Source organism: Hippopotamus amphibius, chromosome 8 (assembly GCF_030028045.1).
Source record: "Hippopotamus amphibius kiboko isolate mHipAmp2 chromosome 8, mHipAmp2.hap2, whole genome shotgun sequence".
Taxonomy (NCBI): Eukaryota; Metazoa; Chordata; class Mammalia; order Artiodactyla; family Hippopotamidae; genus Hippopotamus; species Hippopotamus amphibius.
In genome coordinates, this window is record NC_080193.1 from 19,855,404 (window position 1) to 19,880,036 (window position 24,633).

The 24,633-nt window shown below is 42.8% G+C and overlaps 1 protein-coding gene across 4 annotated transcripts in view; it reads right to left on the reverse strand.

Moving 5' to 3' along the window:
- CLIP1 (CAP-Gly domain containing linker protein 1) overlaps positions 1 to 24,633 on the reverse strand; it is a 146,874-nt gene that overhangs the window by 12,470 nt on the left and 109,771 nt on the right. For all 4 annotated transcript variants that reach the window (XM_057746378.1, XM_057746377.1, XM_057746379.1 and 1 more), the window contains 3 exons: positions 23,576 to 23,692; positions 21,448 to 21,554; positions 16,621 to 16,741 (listed from right to left, as the gene is read on the reverse strand). In XM_057746378.1, coding sequence (XP_057602361.1) covers positions 16,621 to 16,741; positions 21,448 to 21,554; positions 23,576 to 23,692 — 345 coding nt within the window. The remainder of the gene's footprint in view (positions 1 to 16,620; positions 16,742 to 21,447; positions 21,555 to 23,575; positions 23,693 to 24,633) is intronic.

The window sequence follows — 24,633 nt, forward strand, 5'->3', positions numbered from 1 at the left end:
TTTTAAATCAAAGGATAACACCAAAGACTAGGTAATGGTTTCCAACCATCTGGGAGTGGCCCAGAATTTAAGACACTCGCTCACAATAACTAGCTGTGGTCTTATTTCTTTCTGATTATGTGTCAGGTATGTACATGCTTTGCTATAAAGGTCTTTATACTTTAAAAGTTCTTAAATATAAACGTGTGTTTTGAACATAAATTTATGTTCAAAGAAATCTATAGAGCTTAACATACAGTTTTTTCCACTGTAGACTCTCTCCTTTCCTAGTCCATTAAGATAAATGCTTTTGCTGCATGAGCAATTCACAGAAATATTTAGACATTTCTAAAGAGTAAAAGGAAGGAAAAAGAGTGGGAGGCAAACTTTAAAAAATGAGAGGGAGAACATCTGGATAGTGGGATGTGGAGATGAGAGGGGCTTTCATTTTTTCCTTTGTGCCCTTTTATGTGGTTTATATTTATTTTTTAAACAAGGAAGGCATTTTGCTTTTATAGTTTAAAAAATTAAAACAAAAGAAAAAAAAAATCAATAAACAAACTTAAGACCAGGAAATGACTACAGTGAAGATAAGCATGGCAGATAATTCACAACGGAGAAAATACAATTAATAAACACTTGAAAAAATCATTCTATACTGCAAAGCACAAGCATGCAGAGATTCTTCTCCGTTTCCTGAAGGATGAATTTCTCCTGCATGAATTTCCACAGAAGTTTAGACTACTTATTGTACCGACTCTTTATAGGAAACAATGTTTTTTTTCTTCTTCTGGTCCAGGACCCAACCCAGAACAAGTTTCATTTAGTAGTCATATTTCTTTTGTCTAACTAGTTCTTCATTCTTTCCCTGTCTTTTGTGACCTTCACATTTTTGAATAGCACACAGACAAACAGAGTGTCCATCCATTTGGATTCATCTGATATTTCTAGGTGAGTAGAGTCAGACTGTGCATTTTTTGGCAGAAACACCACAGAAGTGATCCCATGTCCTCAGTACGTGATATTAAGAGGCACACAGTGTTGATTTTCGGTGAGGGTAACTTGGATCACTTGGTTAGGGAAACCTCTTCCATGTTTCTCCACTGCAAAATACTATTTTGCGGAGAGATACTTTGCAACTATGTAAACACTCTGCTCCTCAACAAAACTTGACTCACCAGTTTTAGCACCAACTGATGATTCTTGCCTAAATAAATTATTACCATGATGGTTACCAAATGGTGATTTTCTAATTCCATCATTTCACCTATTTATTAGTTAGCATTTTACCATAAAGAAGGGCTTTCATTTTTCCTTCATTTATTTATATCTATCTGTTTCCATGGCATATTTACATCATGGTTTCTTATTTTATTCAATAGGCTATAATTCATTACTATCATTATTTCTTTTGATGCTCAAATTATCTCAGATTTGGCCAGTGGAAGCCCCTTCAACTTGGTTCTGATACGTTTTTTGACTAATCCCCAGTATCCTTTAAGCACTTCCTTGCTTTTTGGTACACAAGATATTCCAGGCTCATCCTGTACTCTTTCTGTCTCAGCCCTGGAATCAGCCATTTCTCTAAGGCCCTTTTAGTGGAAAGAGTATTTAGAAACCAAAATCTAGATAGTTAGGTGTGCTCATTGATATTGGAGTATTATTACTTCGAGGTCCTATTAGTGGACTTAATCAAAATTTGAAATTTCTGCTCTTCAAAAGACACTGTTAAGAAAGTGTAAACACAGGGACCTCCCTGGTGGCGCAGTGGTTAAGAATCCACGTGCCAATTCAGGGGACACAGGTTCAATCCCTGGTCCAGGAAGATCCCACATACCTCAGAGCAACTAAGCCCGTGCGCCACAACTACTGAGCCCATGTCCTGCAACTAATGAAGCCCACGTACCTAGGGCCCACGCTCCGCAACAAGAGAAGCCACTGCAATGAGAAGCCTGCATACCGCAAAGAAGAGTAGCCCCCACTCTCCACAACTAGAGAAAGCCCCTGTGCAGCAATGAAGATGCAACGCAGCCAAATAAATAAATAAAGGGACTGGTGACCAGTTAAAGAGTTACAACCACGCCCTAGAATATAACAAAATATTCACTAGCCAAAACCTTTTTTTAAAAAAAGGAAATGTAAAGACAATACATAGACTGAGAGAAAACACTTGCAAAACACAATATGATAAAGAACTTGTCTCCAGAACCTATTAAGAACTCTCACAACTCAGTAATACACAGACTACAAACCAAATTTTAAAACAGGCAAAAGATCTGGACACTTGACCAAAGAAGAGATAAAGAAGGCCACTAAGCACATGAATAGAAGCTCAAAATCATTAGTCCAGGGAAATGCAAATTAAAACTACACTTGAGATATCTGGCTTACGATTTCTAGTTTCATTTCATTGTGATCAGAGGACACACTCTGCATGAGCTGATGAGGCTTGTTTTGTGGCCTAGGGTATGGTCTACCCTGGAGAATGTTCTGCGTGCACTTGAGGAGAAGGTGTCTTCTGCTATTGTTGAATGGAGTGCTCTGTAGATGACTGTTAGGCCTAGCTGATTTACAGTGTTGTTTGTCTTCTACTTCCTTGAGGATCTTCTGTCTAGTTGCTCTATCCATTCCTCAAGGAGGATACTGAAATCTCCAGCTATTAGTGCTGAATTATTCATTTCATCCTTTGGTTCTATCAGTTTTTGCTTTGTATATTTTAGGGCTCTGCTATTAGTTGCACATATACTTGTCACTGTTGTATTTTTTTGAGGGATTGATGTTTTACCATTATAAAACTTGACTTCCTGTTTCTAGTAACAATTTTTGTCTTAAAAGTCTACTTTGTCTCATATTAGTATAACTTTTGGTTACTATTTGTATGGTACAACTTGTTCCATCCTTTTATTTTCAATCCATTTGTGTCTTTGGATCTAAACTGTGTTTCTGGGCTTCCTAGGTGGCACAGTGGTTGAGAATCTACCTGCCAGTGCAGGGGACACGGGTTCGATCCCTGCTCCAGGAAGATCCCACATGCCGCAGAGCAACTAAGCCCATGTGCCACAACTATTGAGCCTGCGCTTTAGAGCCCATGAGCCACAACTATTGAGCCCATGTGCTGCAACTACTGAAGCCCACGTGCCTAGAGCCCGTGCTCTGCAACAAGAGAAGCCACAGCAATGAGGAGCCCGCGCACCAAAAGGAAGAGTAGCCCCCACTCACCGCAACTAAAACAAAAGCCCGCGCATAGCAAAAAAAGACCCAACACAGCCAATAAAATAAATTAATTAAAAAAAAAACAAAAACGGAGGGCTCTAACAGGGAGCCATCCCATCTCTTAAAAAAAAAATAAAAAATTAAAAAAATAAACTGTGTTTCTCATAGACAGCATACAGTTAGATCATGTTTTTTAAAAATGCATTCTGCCAATGTCTGCCTTTTAATCAGTGTTTAATTTATTTACATTTAACATTATTATGGGTATGGTTACATACTTTTTTTTCAATTAATACACTTTATTTTTTAAAGAAGTTTCAGTTTCATAGCAAAATCAAATGGAAGGAACAGAGAGTTCCCATAACTTTGTGTCCCCATACATGTACAACCTTTTCCACTATCAACATCCCACACCAGAGTGGGACATTAGCAGTACATCAGTGGTACATTGGTTGTAGCCTCCCCCACTATCAACATCCCACAGGAGAGTGGTACATTTGTTACAATCAATGACACATCATTACCACCCGAATTTCCATAGTTTATATTAGGTTCACTCTTGGTGTTGTATATCTATGGGTTTTGACAAATGGATAAAGACACCATTGTAGTATTGTACAGAATAGTTTCACTGCCCTAAAAACCCTTGGTACTTTGCCTATTCATCACTCCCTCCACCTTTTACCCCTCACTACCACTATATTTTTGTCTCCATAGTTTTGTCTTTTCCAGAATGTCATATCTTTGGAACCATACAGCATGTAGCTTTTCCAAATTGGCTTCTTTCACTTTGTAATATGCATTTAAAGTTCTTCCATCTATTTTCATTTCATTTTGGTGCTGAGTAATATTCCATCATCTGGATGTACTTCAGTTTATTTATCCACTCACCCACTGAAAGACATGCTGGTTGCTTCCAAGTTTTTGTCAATTGTAAGTCTGCTATAAACATCCACACACAGGATTTTGTGTGGACATAAATTTTCAGTTCACTTGGGTAAATACCGAGGAGCACAATAACTGGATCATATGGTAAGAGCACGTTCAGTGTTGTAAGAAACTGCAGAGCCGTCTTCCAAAGCAGCTGTACCATTCTGCCTTCCCACCAGCAATGAATGAGAGTTCCTGTTGCTCCACATCTTCATCAGCATTTGGTGTTACCAGAGTTTTGGATTCTGGCCATTCTAATAGGTGTGTAGCATTACCTCACTGTTAATTTACAATTCCCTAATGACATACAATACTCAGCACCTTTTCATACGCTTACCTGCCATCTACATGTCTTACTTGGTGAGGTGTCTGTTAAGGTCTTTTGTCCAATTTTTAATTGTGCTGTTCATTTTCTTATTGCTAAGTTTTACAAGTTCTTTGTATATTTTGGCTAACCATCCTTCATTACATGTGTCTTTTGCATAAATTTTCTCCCAGTCAGCAGCTTGTCTTCTCGTTCTTTTCACATTGAATGTTTTTCAGAGTAGAAGTTTTTATTTTTAATATTTATTTATTTTATTACTTACTTGGTTGAGCTGGGTCTTAGCTGTGGGCTCCTTAGTTGTGGCATGCAAACTCTCAGTTGTGGCACGCATGTGGGATCTAGTTCCCTGATCAGGGATTGAACCCAGGCCCCCCGCATTGGGAACACGGAACTTTATCCACTGCGCCACCAGGGATGTCCTGAGTAGAAGTTTTTAGTTTTAAGAAAGTTCAGTTTATTGATTCTTTCTTTCACAGATCATGTCTTTGGGGTTCTATCTAAAAAGTCACCTCCATACTCAAGGCCACCTAGGTTTTTGCCTATGTTATTTTCTAAGTTTTATAGTTATTCACTTAACATTTAGGTCTATGAGCCACTTTGACTTAATTTTCAAAAAGGGTGCAACATCTGTGTCTAGATTCACTTTTTGGATGTGGGTGTCCACTTGCTCCAGCACCATTTGCTGAAAAGATGATCTTTGCTCCACTGCCTTTCCTCCTTTTGTCAAAGACCAGCTGCCTATATTTATGTGGGTCTGTTTCTCAGCTCTTGATTCTGTTCCACTTGTCTATTCTTTTGCCAATAGTATGCTGTATTTGATTAGTGTAGCTTTATACTAAGTCTGGAAGTTGGATAGTGTCAGTCCTTCGACTTCGTTCTTCTTTAATACTCAGTTGGTTATTTGGGGTCTTTCTGCCTCTCCCTATAAACTTTAGAATCAGTTTGTCAATATCCATAAAATTACTTGCTGGGATTTTGATTGGGATTGTGTTAAATCTATAGATCATGCTGGGAAGAAGCAACATCTTGACAACATTGAGTCTTTCTCTGAACATGGAATATCTCGCCATTTATTTAGTTCTTTGATTTTGTTCACCAAAATTTTGTAGTTTTCCTCAGATGGATCTGGTACATAGTTTGTTAGGTTTTTACCTAAGTATTTCATTTTGGGGGGGTGCTTACGTAAATGGTATTGTGTTTTCAATTTCAAATTCCACTTGTTCATTGCTTGGATGTAAGAAAGTGACTGACTTTTGTGTATTAAACCTTGTAGCCTGCAACCTTACAATAATCACTTACTAGTTCCAGGAGTCTGTCATTCTTTTGGATTTTCTACATCATGTGATCTTGTGAACAAAGAGCTTTATTTCTTCCTCCCCAATATGTATACCTTTTGTTGCCTTTTGTTTTCCTACTGCACTAGCAAGGACTAGCAGTATGATGCTGAAAAGCAATGGTGAGGGACTTCCCTGGTGGTGCAGTGGTTAAGAATCCGCCTGCCAATGCAGGGGACACGGGTTTCAGCCCTGGTCCAGGAAGATCCCACATGTCGCGGAGCAACCAAGCCCATGTGGCACAACTACTGAGCCTGCACTCTAGAGCCTGTGAGCCACAACTACTGAGCCCATATGCCACAACTATCGAAGCCCATGCATCTAGAGCCCATGCTCCACAGCAAGAGAAGCCACTGCACCGAGAAGCCTGCTGCACACCGCAGCGAAGAGTAGCCCCCATACTCCACAACTAGAGAAAGTCCACGCGCAGCAACGAAGACCTAACGCAGCCAATAAATTTATTTTTAAAAAAAAGAAAAAAAAAGAAAAATACTAGCTTGTGTGAAGTGAAGGATTTGCTGAAGTTCAGAACCATCACACATACTCCTGCTCTGCAGGCTCAGTCAAACCACTTCAGTAAAAATCTTCAGGGAAGAGGAGCAATTTTCTATTGAGTCCACCGCTGTCTCCCCATTTCTGGAACATGGGCAGCACACAGTAGGCACCCAATAACTATGTGTTGCGTGAACGACTGTGTCCAAAAGTCGGTAAGCTGGCGCTCTCCGCGGGTGTGAGTCGGCAGTGGCACTGAGGAGCCAGGGCTTGCAGGGAAGGAAGTCTCTGCTCAGCTAGTCTGTGTGAGCCGGGGCTCAGCTGCTGCCTTTCTCACCGACTTCCCCGGGGAAGTGGTTCATGTGTGGGCGACTTCAGCCTCTTCTCTGAGCAAGTGTTCTGCGGTCCAAAATAGCGGCTCTACCTTGATAGCACAAGACACATCCCCATCCCCTGTGTCTGAGGATTTCTAGTCTTGCCTCCCACACAGACAGACTCCTGCTCTTGGAAGTGGAGAAGGTAATAGAAAAAAAGGAAGAGGAGGATTTAGTCATTTCTGTGGACAAGGCCTTTCAGGGAAGAAACAATTAACATTAGCTGTCTCGCCTCGCACACACAGACAGACAGACTTCACCACATATATAGAGAAAGAAGGACAGAGGGGAGAAAAAGCAAATTTAATTTAACTTGAACTTAACAGGAGAAAGAAAAATGGAAGTAAATAAAAGAAAATGGGGGTTTCCCTGATGGCTTAGTGGTTAAGAATCCACCTGCCAGTGCAGGGGACATGGGTTCGATCCCTGGTCCGGGAAGATCCCACGTGCCGCGGAGCAACTAAGCCCGTGTGCCACAGCTACTGAGCCTGCGCTCTAGAGCCCGTGAGCCACAACTACTGAGCCGACGTGCCACAACTACTGAAGCCCGTATGTCTAGAGCCTGTGCTCTGCAACACGAGAAGCCACTGCAATAAGAAGCCCACGCACCGAAACAAAGAGTAGCCCCTGCTCTCTGCAACTAGAGAGAGCCCACGCACAGCAATGAAGACCCAACACAGCCAATAAATAAATTTTTTTTAATTCATCTTTCCTTAAAAAAAAAGAAAGGTTGAGGGCAGAAAAATGTTCTTTACCACAAAGATGTACTCCTAAGAACTTCCACTAGGTTCTTACTATATATTTATTTTGTAAAATCTTTAAGTAGGATATATTTTTCTGAAAACATAAGATGTTGATATCATTTTCTCAGGCATAAGTTAATTTTAATTTTAAATAATATCAAACATCATCCTGATGTAAAAGATGAGGGAATCTGCATGCTTCCGCTTCCAGCTCTACCACTGCAAACTTTGTTAGTCATATTCTCTCTGTATATTTTCCTTTTTTCTCCTTTGCCTTTCTTTTTTTTCTTTTTTGTCTTGCAAATGTTTTAAGCTTACCTTCACTAAATGATCAAAACTGACATCACCAATAATGGGAGAAAGCAACACCACCTGCCTCCTGCAGGAAATGGTATCGGTTATATAGGCTTCCTGCTGAAAATGAGTAGCCTAAACACCATGGTGAGGAAACACCTGACAAACCCACAATGAAGGGTTTCATACAACATAACTGGCTTGTTCTTTTCAAAAAAGTCAAGTCATAAAAGACAAAGCTGGAAGAGCCGTTCCAGATAAAGGCAACTGAAGAGACCCGAGTCGATGAATGGAGCTGATTCTGGACTGGATCCTGAATGCGGGGGGGACCCCACAAAAACTAGAAAGGAATCACTGACAACTGCCTAAACAGGAATAGGGCCCGTACATTACATAACAGTGTTCAACTTCCTCAACTGCACTGTGGTTAGGCAAAAACAAATCCTTAGTCTACATGAGCATTCTGTGTTTTCTTTTTACAACTTTTCGCAAAGCTTGAAATGATTTCCAAATAGAAAGTTAAAAATCACAAGTCTGTTCCTCGTCTGTGATTCCCTAAACTGTTAGCTTAGCTGTCTACTTACCTGGATTTAGTGCTCACCTACAGTCCCTTTGCCAGGCTTCTCTAGAGCTAATAAGTCCTGTATTTTGAATCATGTCTTGCTTGGCCAAATTTTATTAGCAAGTAGCTACTTTCCAGAAGGACTCATAGATGCTGCAGCGGCTAAGTTCTTTCATGTTTAGAAACACCTGTCTTCTTATCTGAATAATCATTGCCTGCACCTGATGCTCCTGATCATATTTTTCTGTCCCTTAGAACTTGGGAAACAGTGCATTATGTTTCTTTTTCTGGCATTGAATGAGGCTGCTGTGGGCTATTTTTTCTCCTTTTTATAAGGAATCTGCTTTTTTCTGCCTGGGGACCTGAAGAATTCTCTGTATATTTTCAGGAACGGTCATTAGGTCCCTGTCTGTTTCTGATGTATTCAGCAGTTCTGATACCATGTGGTTTTGGTCTTTGTTTCCTTAACTCTTTCCTCTTTCTGTCCAGCTTGTGTCATTTTACCATCTTCTCTTTGAACAGTTGTTTTATTTACATCACTTAAGTTTTTATATAACACAAAACACGATTTTACTCTGGGTAATGTTTCCTCATGGCCTGAATCCCTCATCTCTCTTTGGATTCCTAGGTTCCTTTCTTTTCTTTTTTCCTCTTTTGGTACAGTATGTATTCAACCGTTCATCTTACCCTGGGCAGCTCTACCTGGACCTTCTATTTGCTCACGTTAGTGAATTTTCCTTTATGCCCTTCCTACTTTACCTGAGACTTTTCATCTTCATCTCCAAGCTACAACTGAAACACTGGGCACTGCAGTCTATACAGTTGCGTAGCCAGAGGCCCCGGGGCAAGGGTGGGGAGAGTGCCGCTCTGGTGATGTATACCTGTGCTGGAGGTCTCTCCCTGAGCCTGCTTCTTCAGTGTCCTGCATCTTATCCACTGCGTCGGAACGGAGGTAACCCTGCTCCCGAAGGAGTGTGTGCTCGGCCTCAGCCTCAGGCAGATATTACAAGCTGGCTCTTTCAACGTGTACTCTCACCTCCTCTGTTTCCTTCCCTTCCTGGAGGAACCCAGCCTCATTTATGGTTGGAGGTGACACTATTACAGAGATCTGAAGTGTCCTCTCCAAATGAAAAGATACACCACGTGAAGAGGAGCCCTCTGCTTGTCCTTCCCCCGCTTCCTCCCAGAAAGTTCTTCAATGCCTGGAGGTACAAGAGCCATTGGGATTGAGAGGATGAAAACTACCTGCTGAGGACAGCAGCAGAGCAGAGAGGCAGGCAGGGCTCCCTGAGGATGTTCTTGAGTGGCTGAACCCACTGTGGCTACCCACCTCTGCACTGATCATCATTTGAGGAAAAAACCCACCCATTCCCATCCACCCCCGTTTACTTAAGCCACGCTGTCAGCTAGACTAGCTCCGGAAGATGACCACTAGCAGTTCTTCCTGCTCTGGCAGAATCCTGAGTGGTAGAAGAGGCCTCCTGGCCTCAAAGATTCTTCCTTGGCTACCTACTCACTTCTTCAATCTAATTTCCTCCAAACTGCATGGGGCACCAGGATGGGGAGAATTGGAGTGAAAATTCTGGGGATTTTGCTATTTGTTTTCCTTTTCTTACCACTATGAACACAGTTTCAAACAGAGGGAAACCACAATTTTGTTTCTTTTCTTGGTTGTCAATTTCAATCTTTACAGCATGAAGTTGGTTGGTTTTGCTGGATTTTCCTGCAGCCGTTTTGTTTGTTTTTGTTTGTTGTTTTTTTTAAGCTCTTTATTGGAGTATAATTGCTTTACACTGTTGTGCCAGTTTTTGCTGTACAACAAAGTGAATCAGCTGTATTTATACATAAATCTCCATATCTCCTCCCTCCCGCAACTCCCTCCCACCCTCCCTATCCCACCCCTCTAAGTCATCACCCATCATTGAGTTGATCTCCCTGTGTTATGCAGCAGCTTCCCACTAGCTATCTATTTTACATTTGGTAGAGTATACATGTCAATGCTACTCTCTCAGTTCGTCTCAGCTTCCCCTTCACCCCCTGCCCCGTATCCTCAAGTCCGTTTTCTACATCTGCATCTTTAGTCTTGCCCTATCACTGGGTTCATCAGTACCATTTTTTTAGATTCCATATATATGAGTTAGCATACTGTATTTATTTTTCTCGTTCTGGCTTACTTCACTCTGTATGACAGTCTCTAGGTCCATCCACCTCACTACAAGTATCTCAATTTCATTCCTTTTTATGGCTGAGTAATATTCCATTGTATATATATGTGCCACATCTTCTTTATCCATTCATCTGTTGATGGGCATTTAGGTTGCTTCCATGTCCTGGCTATTGTAAACAGTGCTGCAATAAACATTATGGTACATGTTTCTTTTTTGGATTATGGTTTTCTCAGGGTATGTGCCCAGGGGTGGGACTGCTGGGATATATGGTAGTTCTATTTTTAGTTTTTTAAGGAACCTCCATACTGTTTCTAGAGTCGTTTTTAATAGTCAAAAAAGTGTGCTCATTTCATTAGGTACTGAGGGAGAGAGATTCTGTGATCCAGCCTCACTCAGCCCTACTTGCCCAGAAGCTCCTCCCACCCCAAGCCCAGATTAAAATCTGATGGCCAACGACTAATACTTTTCCAAAATAAAACATGATGAGCTAAAAATAGCGTTCGCTTTCTGAACATTCAGGTCTGGGAATGCAGGCCTATTTAAAAGGCAAGCAAAGATTCATGGATCAATTCAGATGGTAACCCCAGTGTTTTGTGTACTGCATCTGTTATCACCTCTGTCAGGAAGAACGTTATTGAGTCATCTAATATCTGTCCAGTTTCCACAAGCCAACGGTGACCTCATTTTGAAATCACCAGGGGAATATCGGCACTGTTCCCATAGTGACAGTTCAGTGTATCTGCAACCCTCCTAGAGGAGAATACATGTGAGGTTTGGGAATGATAAATCAGATATTTCAAAACTGACTCCCTGAGGTGACTGTTTCTATAGAAGAACTCACATCATTCTGATTATTTTTGGTATTCTCTATGAAAAGAAATAACACTCTGCATGGTTTCCATTAAGCTCAAAACCATGTTAGGCTGCCTAATTCACTGTATGCGTTTGCCAGCCACACGGAGCAAATGTCCTGCGCGTGTGCTGGTGGGCTTTTGGCAACCACAACTCTCTGCAATGAAGCCATGAAACTGGAAGTAATGGACTTGTGTGAGAAAGAAGAAAGAGCAAGTCACACAGTCTCCGCAACTTACTCGGTACAACAGGACCTGAGGGCCTGGCTAAAGATGAGACGCTCATTTCGTCACCCGTTCATTCACTCACTCATTAAACCCGCATGTCCTGCCCTAGGAGCCCTACTGCCTCTGCGTGTGTGGAAAGAGAGCCTGAGCCCACCACATACCGGGCTCCGAGCGTCACGCAGAGAGCCGAGGAGGCTACAACCTGGATCCGGAAAGGACGTGGCCACCTGGAGACGAGAGGGGAGGAGATGGCATGGGCCTCCATCGGCGAGGGGAAGTGCACGGGGGCGGGGGGGGGTGCGTGGGTGGTGGTGCCCACCGTCCATCCACAGAAAGTGGAAGGAGCCATGCGTGTGCAGCCGTAGGGAAGCGACCACTCAAACCAGAGTCCTCGCCAGAGTGCACAGGGAAGGAAAAGGGAGTGAGAAATAAGGCAGGAAACAAACTTTAAAGGACTTCCCTGGTGGTGCAGTGGTTAAGAATCTGCCTGCCAATGCAGGGGACACGGGTTTGAGCCCTGGTCTGGGAAGATCCCGCATGCCGCGGAGCAACTAAGCCCGTGCGCCACAACCACTGAGGCTGCGCGCTGCGACTACTGAAGCCTGCGCACCTGGAGTCCGTGCTCTGCAACGAGAGGGCACCGCACCGAGAAGCCCACGCACCACAACGAAGAGTACCTCCTGCTTGCTGAAACTAGAGAAAGCCCATGTGCAGCAAAGAATTTCCAATGCAGCCAAAAAAGAAAGAGAGAGAGAGAGAGAGAGAGAGAGAGAGAGAGAGAGAAAGAGAGAGAGAGAGAGAGAGAGAGAAAGAAAGAAAGAAAGAAAGAAAGAAAGAAAGAAAGAAAGAAAGAAAGAAAGAAAGAAAGAAAGAAAGAGAAAGAAAGAAAGAAAGAAAGAAAGAAAAAACAAACTTCAGAAGTTTGGAAGTAAAGACAAGGAGAACAGAGGGTTGTGAGCGTCAACAGTGTGGCAAGATTTAGGACTGCTTTTAAGGAAATGAGGACGATTTCCCAACCCACAGAAGACCAAAAGGGGTGATGAGACACAGAGGCTCCAGGCAGGGGTGGAGGCTTCAGAAGGGATGGGTGGCAGTCTGAGTGGAGAGACTGAGACACTGAATCAAACGGATACATGAAACATGGTCCATCCCTTCAATAAAATACGACTCGGCCATGAAAAGATATGAAGTTCTGACACAGGCTACAACGTGGGTGAGCCTTGAAAACGGTTATGCTCAGTGAAAGAAGCCAGACGCAAAAGGACACGTAGTGAATGATGCCGTTTATGTGAAATACGCAGAATAAGCAAAATCCACAGAGATAAAAAAATAGATTAGTGGTTGCCAGGGTCTGAGAGGAGCTGCTTAAGTGGAGTTTCCTTTCGGGGTCATAAAGACGTTCCAGAACTAGACAGAGGTGATGTCAGCACGACCTCATAAATGTACTAAACGCCACTGAATTGCACACTGTGAAATGGTTAAAACAGTACATTTTATGTTATGTGTACTGAACCCACACACATACACACAAACCCAACCGGAAGCAGCATGCAACCGGTCAGGCCACCAGGCAGGGAACAATGTAGGAGCAAACCGTCAACGGCAATTATAACGACAACCTTCAAAACTGTCGGTCATGAGAAAAGGTACGTTACGCTGTAAAGTAGGCTGAACCATATGAAATTGCTATTGTGCAATCTAATACAGTCTCTTTTAAAAGATGAGGCACTCTGTGACGTGTCATAAGGCTTTCTGTCACAGGTGATGCCAGAAAACTCCAACACTTCTACCTCTCACGACCCTAACTGACCCTGGTTGTCACTCCCCTCCCCGCCTAAAATGAAAATCCCACTTGGGAAAGGGGACTTAGAGGCATGATTTTCACTGGAAGGGAGAACGTCTGCTAGAGCAGAAAACAAAGGAAGCACCCACATGGGTTCTGCTCCTGGCTTAGCCAGCTCCGTTCCGGGGGGCTCCTCCGACTGTTCAAATGCTTCTTGCCGGGGGAACGTGGCGCCTGCCTGCCAGTCAAGGCAGATGAGGGTTTCTGATGAGGCACAGAAGCTACCATCACTCTCCACCTCTGACCAACCAGTCCTGCTCACTGTCAGCCCTCTTAATTTCAGAATTCCTATATCACCTTTTAAGGTGATAAAAAGAGAATGCTCTACAAAACCACTCTCACAGGGAGGCAGGGATTCATTTCAACAAATAATCGGACTTCCAAATGACAAACAGGAAGTGAAACAGCCCTCTTCATGAAGAAAGCTTCTCAAGGAAATCAAAATCCTTTGCCAGTATTCCTGGAGAAAGCCTTAAGATGCAGAACAGATTCTGGGGTCTCGTGGGTTTTCTAAGCAAAATAAATATTTGAGGCAGAAAAAAAGTAACAACAGAATTGAAAGTACATTTCATATACTGTTTGACCCCACCTACCCCATTCCTACCTAGCTCAGAGGTAGGAATGGGGTAGGAGAAAAAAAAAATTTTTTTTTAAATTAACAATAATTATGAAGTACATAGAAATAAGTTTTATTCCCAGTAAAGAACAGAAACAGGCAAACAGGCTTACGAGTCAGTCAGACATGTGTTCTTATCTCGGCTCCTCCGCTGCCTAGCTGTGTGTCCTTGGTGAACTGCTTCACTTTGGAGCCTCAGCTTCCTTCTTTCCTACAAAATAACCTTACTATCTCAGGTATGTGGGGATGGTTCTGTGAAACAAAGGGAGAACAATCCACTCATTACACGGTCAGTGAACTGCGGTGCCTCTGAACAAAGGGATCAGAAAGGAACGCGGGTCCCAGGTCAGTGCTTATCTGTCCTATGTCAATCTAGTCTCCACTGTCTTCACTTTAGAATGAAACACTGACTACTTCTATAGCACTGTAATTAAAATTCTTTTTTTTTTTAAATCGGGTTTCTGCCAAACTCTGTAGCATATTTCTGAACAAAGCTGATCAATAGTTTGGCTCCACTACAGCAAGTAACAAAGTGGAAATTCGTGATCCTACATAAGTAAGCAGCACTCTAGACTCTTTATGTAGGAAGACTAGTAAGAGCTGATGAATTAATCAGTCTTCTTTAGCCTAAGGCTGCTCCTGAGTTATTTTAAATGGGGGGATTCTCTCCACCCTTTGGAAATGTGTACACGTCAAGCGAAGCAGTATCTGAGGTCGTCCTTGGTGCTCACCACCGTCAGCAATCTCCAGTGTTGCAGCCTATCATGGTTTATTTAGTTCATAGCCGCTGCCTTCTCTCTCCAGAGCAAAACACAGGGACACTATGTCGGGCAAAACAACCCCTTCTTTAAGGGGAAGTCACTGCCCTGGTTGTTTCCCGCAGGTGCTGTTTTCTAACATTCTTCCAAGTCACCGAGTTTCAGAGTTTTAGTCACAAAATCTTTTCAAAACGAAGGTGATTCAGATCCCAAGGCAAAAGAGAAAGGGCTGGAGGATGCAGAGGAACCCTGAAAACCACGCCTGAGGAACCACGATGCTGCCCTCCCAGCCTTTCCGGCTCTGAATGACTGAAACAAGAGATGTCATCGACAGTCCAGTTAAGGTCACAACGTGAGAAGAGCAGCTGATCTCTACGTATTCCTCCCATGGTGGGATCCACACTCTCCACCAAAGGTGTTCAGTGAGATGAGATAAAAGGAGACAACAGACTCAGCACTTGGCTCAGATCCTTCCCTCGCAAGTCCTTACAGACACACTGATGTCAGAGGTACCCAGGGTTTCAGACGCTCCGGTTTGTGCCAGGAAAAAAAGAAACTCGTCTGGTCAAAGGGCTTCTGTTTTTCATGAACCCCGCTTTCTCACATACTGACTGCAGTGCAGTGAACTGAACCTACTTATGTCAACCCACTTAGATTCTTTCCCTGACCCAAACCAGAAGATGACACACGTGTCCCAACGCTACTGGCTGAATGAGGCTGAGCATGTTACTACTTTCTTCGTGCTTCTGTTTCCTCTTTTACAAGTGGGGGGTAATGACAGTGCCATCTCATGGAACTACTGAGAGGACAGCTATCATGTATTTGTGCCTGTCACACAGTAAGATGAGAGCCACTGAATGTGAGCGACTGTCACCAAGAGCATCACTGTCGTCCTGGAGTCTGGAGAGATGGACCCTTTCTCCCGTGAAGTAAGGCAACTGTGGAAAGCTCTAACGCAGACTTGAAAGTCTGCAATCAACTCTCCGAAGAGCACTTTCACCACAAACGGCACCACATCAGTGGACGCTCAATACAATTACCCCAAACTACTCCATCCAAATGAGAAGTAATGTTTGCAAAGCATGCCTGGGAAAAAAAATTTCTCCCCCTGACGTGCAAAGCAAGAAATATGACCACACAGTAAAATCCTCTTAAAAATATCATTTTTTTTTGAACTTCTGCTCTGAGGTCAGATGTGACAAACAATCTAGCATTTGGATTCAAGAATAAAAAGCAGAATACAGCATTTTAAAAAATTAGTTTTGCTTCGGTGTTTAATGAACTTGTCAGAAACCTTTGTAATTTAAACACAGGAACCAGTGGGCTGTGGTTAGCTTATAGTTCACTCCAGGTGTAACACACATTCCTTACACCAATGTGCACTAGTGCACATGCATACACAGTTCCATCAGCAGATGTTTAAGCATTTTTTTTTTTAATTTAAAGAAAAGCAGAGTTCTAATTAAAAACAGCTGCCAACTCTCACATCCAATCTGTATTCTTGGAACCTTTTTCTCAACATCAATTTTGATGAAAGGAAAAAAAAATTCTTAGAGGAACAAAATAATTTTAAAACCCAAGCAGTAGGGAAAAGATACTGTCCCTTTCCCTTTGAAAGCACTGCCATCAGATCATCTGATAGAGATCTTATTTTCTACTTGCTTGCAAGTTCCCGGTGCTTTTTCTTTCCTTTTTTTTTTTTTTTTTAAAGGACCTGTCAACTCACTCCTAGCCAAGCCCTACAGCAGCACGCTTAGAAACGAGGAGACATAGAGCACAGGTGCCTAGAAGTCCCGTTTGAACGACCCCACGGCGTCGAGCACCTTCCCTGAGGAGCCTCTAAGTGCCCTACCCATGGCAGCAGGCATCAGCGTGGCGGAGCTGGGAGTGCCCACCCGACGCTCACTGACCTTCTGATGACTTGTGACTTCGTCCCTGCTTCTCCCCAGCTCCTCGGCAAGTTGCACGTTCTCTTCTTGCAGCGCTGAAAGCTGCTGGGACTTCTGAGCTGCTGCCTGCTTTAGGGTTTCTCTGCAAGGACAGTGAGTGCAGGGTTACCATAGAAACAAGACAGGCAAGGAAACTGTGGGAGACAACCAGCTTCACAGCACTGAGGAAAATATATCTGGGTCACGTGCCTGATGGGCTCTATAATAACAGGAGGCAGTATTATCTACATGCTGGAGGGGCCAAATGGCTTTAACCTCTCAGGAGGAGGGCTGCTGGCTGCAGTTATTACATTTTTTTTTTCAAATCTAATAAACACTACATCCACCCTGTCACCACCCACACTTACCCCACTTCTTAATACTCCCCATACAAAACAGCAACGTTACTCTGAAATAAATGACAGATGAAATGATCGGTATTCTCCTTATTTCCATTAGAAAATTATACTTAAACCTACTACACTGATAAGGTGATTTACTTTGCTGCTACAGCACTCTGTTCTAACTGTATAAATCTGTAATCTGTTCGGTTTTTTTTTTCTTTCTGGCAGAAATGCATATCTGGTGGTTCCATTTGCCAGTATCTGTTAGAATCAAGTGCTGGCGTGAATCTGGGGATATTTTCAGGACAACTAGAGGTGAAATGCCCAAAGGAAATGCAGTTTCCTAATTACATAACAAGTGTTTTATTTTGATTCTTTCCATACTGCTAACTTGTAATTAAAAGCGAGTAAAAATACGGCTTGCTAACCATATCATATCATGAATATCAGCATATAAAATGTGAGCAGAGTAAACATATTTGTTAAACATCTTCCCATTATTAAGCTTAACTGAAAATACACATTCCAGATCATCCTTTACATGTGGACATTCAAAACAGTTTATCTGATCATTGGAGTTTAGTTTTATAGCACGGAACGGTTTGATGTGATTACGAATGTTAAGTCTGTGCTGACTGTACTCTGTGTGGTGGGCTGTCATGCGTGGCTGAATTCTGAATCAAGTCATCTGGGTGTGAATCCATCTGCTGATGCACGAACACCTCTATTTTTAACTTCAATTGTCTAATGGGTGGCAGTGCTTGGCATCTTTGGTTTTCTTGATTTTTAATTCTCCGCATACCTATGACATACCTAGGGGGAGGACCTCGTGAAGATATAGGGGAAGATGGCCACACAAAAATTCTCTTTGCACATTACATTTGGCATTTTACAGAGATGTTTATTTAGCAAGTGAAGGAAAACTGAGAAGGAATTTTAGCTTCAGGTTATTAGTCATTCAAAAGCTGGGAGGCTTGATTTTAATTATGGATCAAAACACACACACACTACAGCTAATGGTCATCTTCTGGCCACAGTCCATCAGCTCTTGACAAATCAGAAGATTTTACCTATGGTGAAGTCATCATAAGCCAAACCTTTTATTCCCAAGTGGTCACCGCCTTCATTAGGGGCTATTTGGTCTCAGATTGTGTGTGGCCTGTCAGTGATATGTCAGTGATCCTGTTCTCTCTCTCTCAAAGATTTTCATCCCTTACAATTTTTTATATCCTTGTTTTCTGTTAAGAGCCCACAGTAAGGAAAATTAAAACAAGGAGTCGAGGAAATACCAAGATGCCCTAAGATTTATAAATATGACAGCTGTTCAATGTCTTAAAATCTACAAAATGCTTTCATGTACATTTTCTCATTTAATCCTCAAAGCGCAAGGAGGCTGATGTTATCATTTACACTTTAAAGAAGTGAAAAAGATTTGCCTCAAATCAAGTAAGTTGTCGAACCAAGAGAACTAGAGTTAAAACTAGCAGACAGACCTTAGTTGTGATTTGAATATAGAAACACCTTTCAATTTTTCTTTAGATCAGAGGGGATATGTACATTTCATAGAAGAAGGAGGTTTCAACAGCCCAACTTCTGGACATACTCTAAGGAATAATTCTGACAATACCTACAAATGTATTTCTCACAATTTTGTAACCTGCTTTTCCTTCTACATAACAAGATATCTTGCAAAAGAAGACTGTCACAGTTTTAAAACTGAGAGGCAAAATAAACATTGCTAATATTGACTTGCAGACAGTCTACCTAGGAATCTATCATAAATCTATTAATTACCATGCTAAACATATTCTAGATTTATTACTGTGCCTGGTGAGTAATAAAAGGCAAAAATTAGATGCCTTATATCGTTTTCCCCGAGAGTCAAAAATTACACACCAGAGAGAAACCATTTTATTCTCTCTCTCCAACTAAAAATGGGAGCTGGCTAACCAAAATCAGGAGTTTTCCTGAAACCAGTTTAGTAAATGGCATAGAGGAAAAGGAACATTTAGTTGTAAGTGCTGGGTTTCCAGGGCCAAGGGCAAGATTCCGCAGGAGGTGGTTCCTGTTAGAACTCCCAGGTCTGCACAGGTGTCCCTTTTCCTCCAGAAACTACAGTCCGGGCAGGTGAAGAGGAACACCTGAAAAGCTCTAGAGGCCATGAAGATCCCAGGTATGTGCTAAACCTTGAGAAACAGCGGCTCCTCCTCTAGCTTGCAGCACTGGGGAACAAGACTAAGAAACAGTAAAATGACAGCTTTTTTCTTTTGGAGAAGCACTGTTCTCATGACACAGTACACTTACATCAGCTGGTCCCTGAAATGCAGCCAAGTCTCAGGCAGGGAACAATGAGTCACTGGGGGCGGGGCGGGCAGCGCTCTCAACCCACTCCTCACACCTCCCTCCAGCAGCTTTCCAAGGACGTCACGGCTGTGTCTCCCGCTGCCCCTCTGTCCTGTAAGGGTCCCGGCCTCGATGGGCCAAGTTACTGGCACGAGACATGATTGTCGCGGCCCTCGTGGGCCAGGACAATCAGATGCAGCCCGGGCTCTGTCTGCCCTGTGGTCTGGTTCTTCCTCGCCTGAACTCCTCCCCTCAGGGCTCAGAGACCTGGGAACGCCGCCCGGGGGGAGGAAGGCAGGCCCGGGTGATGGGAATGGCAGCAGAGGCCACAGGCTTTTGCTCCCGATCCCTTATAGACACAAGGCTAAGCTTTCATTACTCAGTGGGGTCATTCAAAGAAGGGCACACAGGGATTTCCCTGGTGGTCCAGTGGGTAAGACGCCGCGTTCCCAATGCAGGGGGCCTGGGTTCCATCCTGGGTTGGGGAACTAGATCGTGCACGCGTGCTGCAACTGAGCGTTCGCATGTGAAACCACACCACACTGCCTGGGGGTGGGAGACATGACAGAAAGACTGAGTGAGGAGGGTGACACTTGAACACTAGACCAATGCGACAACCGTGTCAGGGAACTCCTGGGTAGTTCTGCAGGGGACGGGAACTCTAACTCCCGAGAGCGCTCGCGGCTGGGTCCCCTCTGGCCCTGCCCCTCCATTACCCCGTGAGGCCCAGAGAGCTCAGAGGTGGGATGATGGCAGAGGGGGGCTGGTGAGGGACTCCTCTCCCGACGCGCGGCTCCTCCCTCACCAGCTGCCTGTGTGGCACAAGTGAACTGAAGTCACCGTGGTGCCCCAGACACGCAGGGGGGCAGAGCTCCTGTGTCACGGGAGCGTCAGGAGACCCTGAACTGTGGCGGGACCCACCCTCTCTGAACGGATCCGAATTCGTTTTCTCCTATCACAGCGACCGTTTCTATTTGCGCTGTTTGGCTTTGGCAGAGATGGAGATTCAAGCCTCTCCTGGTGGCCGTCACCACAGCTGTACGTGTACATCTCGGGGTAAAAGGAGCCGTTGGGAGCTGTTTAAACTCCATCTAGGGAAGCATCACTAAAATAAGACCGCCCAAGGGCCCATCAGCAGCACTGTGAGCTGTCCATCTCCTCGGACGAGAAGCTCAGATGAGATCATTTCCAGGGGGATTTTAAGAACTCTCAGAAGAACTAGACATAATATATACGAATTTAATCCAAGCTTGATCAACAAATAGTATTGAGGATGGCGACCTGGGAACAGCAGTTTGGAACTGATGCTTTTGTTTGTGTTTGAATCTCATCTATTCGTCTGATGAAAACTGGCAATAAATAATACAAACCCTCGAAAGGCAAGGTCCACATGCAATTCACCTTTGTATCCTTCCTAGCTTAACTGTGCCTAGTAGAAAGGACATACTCAAACGTTCACCAGATTACCTGGCTTTAAATTTTAGGTTCACGCAGTTGTTACAGCGTAGTTCTCAGAACAGATAAGCAAAATGAAATCTACTCTGTAACTACCACTTACAATGCCAGATAAGTAACCATCTGCCATGATTGTAAGAACCAAACTCGAAAGGCAGTATTGACAAAGGAAACGTGGGCAGCCTGTCTGCCTGAAATCTAGGCAGCAGACTGATGGGTAAACCTTGATTGGAAAGAGTCTTCCAAAATTCTGCTCATTTAATTTCCACACCAGATTAGATTACTCTTAAAATCAAGACTGCTGATAATCTTGAGAGTGCACGTTTTTTCTCTCCCTCTTGAAAGAGTTTTGAGGGATTTATTAACAGAAGTTCTGATGTTTCCTAATGCCGGGATTAGCTACCATGTAAGCATACTACTTTAAAAAGCTCTGATTCCCCTTCCAACCATCCTAATGCACCAGCCAGCACACATTTCATTTTGATCCTGTAACTCAGTGATAGTTCCAACTTCACAGTGGTTATAGGGGTGACTTCTCATGTTTGCAACAGAGTGTGGGAGGCAGGAGGGAGACTACTACTTTTGACTCTATGTACTTGTTAAGTAGTCTAAAAAATAATCAGCATTGTTTTCACTTTCACAATTTTAAATAAAGAGGTAAGCTTACATTTCTTTCTTGAATTCTTCCATTTTTTGGTTCTCTACAGTCAGAAGTTCTTTTGATTTGTTCAGCTCTTCCACGTTTTTCAAATTGTTTTCTTTAAGTGTATCCAACTTAAAGACCAAGAGAAAAAAACCTGATGAAATTATTTCATTTTCCAATCACGTGACTGGATAGACAAATCATTTATGACAATGTGCATTAGAAAGATAGGTGAAATTAGTCACTTGTAAACAAACAAACAAACAAAAAGATCACCTAGGTGAAGAGATTACAAATGATCAAGTCTATTATAAACTGCAACCTCGCCCTTATTTTTAGTCAGACATGTCCTGTACGCCTGGCCAAAATGTCAAACTAAATTGCTATATAAATTAAAGCAAAAGTTTTCTTTCACCTTGTATACAGTTCTCAAAATTTGTCATTGAACTTGCTACTCATGTATGATCCGTCTTAAAAAAAAAAAAAAAAAGAAATTGCAAAGACGTGATATCAGCAAGGATTCTTTGTAATGAAAACAAACCCCTTTCTTCCCCCAAAGACTAGTAATTCAGGATATGATATTTTTCAATGTCAGTACCAAACTTATATGGTCCTCATTATAAAAATCATTGGGATGTTTGTAGATGGGAAAAGATTTAGTTATTCATCTGAACTTCAATCTGAAAAGGAAAAGGCCATGTAGTGGGACTGGAAAGCGTTCACTCACATTCAGCCCCATCACCTGCCCATGCGGGATGTGGCCAGCCTAGGGCCTGGCCCCTGGGGGGAAAGCCAGACACGTTACTGGAATGAGCGGGGATGTGACCAACCACAGGCTCTGGCAGGTGGCTGGAGTTCTAGGTACGCAGCCCCCAAGGATGGGGAGCTCTCACGGGTGGTCCATTACATGGGGTGTGCTCCTGGAGCCTTGCTGGCTTTCTAGGACTTATCTCCTACAGCCAAAGGTACTTCTGTCCTATCACCTGCTACCAGTCAGGAGCCCGAGAAAGTGTCTTGCTAGTTTTAACACCACCATCTTCCTTTTAAGGCCCCCTAACATGCCAGATTCATGGAATGTCCAGTGGGTCCAAAAACTGATTCCTCCAGTCTGTATTCTCGCTGTAACAAGACACCACGGGGTATGGTTCAGAAGCACACGATTCTCCCTGAATCTGTCTTCAAAGGTGAGGGACAGTCCTTAATATCTTCTCATTTACTTTAGCTTCTAATTTTGATTATCATCTACGATTTTTAATGCTTTTATGTTTTCAGCTTATGTCCTCTTAGGATTGTCAATTCCATAAACGTACTCTTTTCTATGTCAAGTTTTATTTACACCATAATTATCGCAAAATGTTGGTGTCTTTACATATTTCAATCACCGACTTTCCATCATGAGAGAGCCTGACCTTGATGGTAGCTTTTCGATGTGGCTAACTGGATTTTCCTTGGCTTTAATTTCTTAACATCCTACCTATCACTTTAAAAAGCATCTCAAGTTCTACAGAACTTCACATAACTATTTCTGCGAAGCAATCTGCTTGGGATTTACGTAACAGCTTTCCAAAGAAAGAAAGGATTGGTATGAGTTGGGGGGGTGGAGGGAATCAAGAAGGGTGCAAGAATGAGAAATGCTACTTTTGGACAGCATCAAAATTATCTTGATGCCACAAACCTGCCTGAGACCCAGAAGTGACTGATTCAAAATGAAACAAAAGGGAACCAGTACTGAATTAGGCCAAGAAAAAGGCCTACGTCAAACTCAGGGCTGAGGGATGGAATTCAGTGGCTCAAACTTGGGAGAGAGTTGAGAAAAAAAAAATGTATGTGATTTAAGATAAAAAATACAAAAGCTAGAGAATGTTATCAGTACCTCCTCTCATTAGTTCTATCAGTGAACAATCATCATAGAAAGCCATGCTATTAGGGTTTTCCCCTCCTTTTTTCAAGGTGGATCCTACTAAATAAGGAATGAAGTAATACACTTTATTTAATAGTATCATCATCCTCGTGTACATTCGACTCCACTAACATAGATCAAACCTGTGTAAGGCCACACTTCAAAAAAATAAACACTCCTGAGTTAGTGATCAAACATTCCATGAAGTCGATAAGCTGTCCTTTGTACAAAAAGCCATTTAAATCTGATTACTTCATTCTGCAGTTTTTCATTTGTTTGCTTGGAATCCTCCAAGGAGGCCAGCGTTTCGGTCCTCTCTTTGGTCATCTGTTCCATTATCTGCATGGCATCTTCTGCTGTTTGAGCGGCCTAAATACGAGAAAGCACTGTGAGAAATGAGGGCACCCCTCACCAACCCGGGGAGGTGGCCATCGCTCATGCCACAGGGCTCAGGGTCTGTGTGGTGAAGGGAATCGCACTGAGATGGTGAGCCGGTCACCAACCCCATCCCGAAACAGACCCAGACATCACAGGTCTTTAACTCCAAAGCAGAACAGAGTTACAGACCCTTTTGGTGCCATTTTTCAACAAGCCAACTGTAATGTGCAATTTGCATATTTTCAGACCCCTCTGAACCTACATCTTCCATGTTCCAAGTTCCGCTGACAACGGCACTCATCACTCCGACTGAACTTTGAGAGAAATGCTCAGTGACAATAAAGAGTAACAGCCCCACGTGGCTGAACTGTCTCTTCATCACAGTTACTGTTAAAAGTTTAAAATACTATTCTTGCTATCTCAGATTCGGGGCTTTTGAGATCACTTGGAATTTAGGCTGGAAACTTCTCAAATAAAAATAAAAATTATTTGGGCAGTTACAGCGTAAGGCTCAAGTGTTTAATGAGAAGCACTGACCGACAAAGTCTATGAGAAGCTCTAGGCGATGACTATAAGCATGGCTGTGAATAAAAAAGATAACATGCGCATGCAAACAAACCCTTAGCAGATAAGATATTGAAGAAAATCACACAAGTGAATTTAAATCTTTTTAGGCACTTGCTCACAATTTCACATGGTCTAATAAAGCTTATGGGAATTCCGCCTTTATACCTTCCCTGTTACCAGCTGTGGAGACTTGCCTGGAATCTTCCAATGCCAAGTGAATAGATACAATAAAACAATTAAAAGCCACTTAGAAGATACTATGTTTTAACCCGTGTCCATTTTACTATTGTTCTTATGCCTTTAAGAACCACGCTTGCTTTTTTCACCAAAAATTCTCCCTGAATTAAAAAAATCTATCCTTTTTA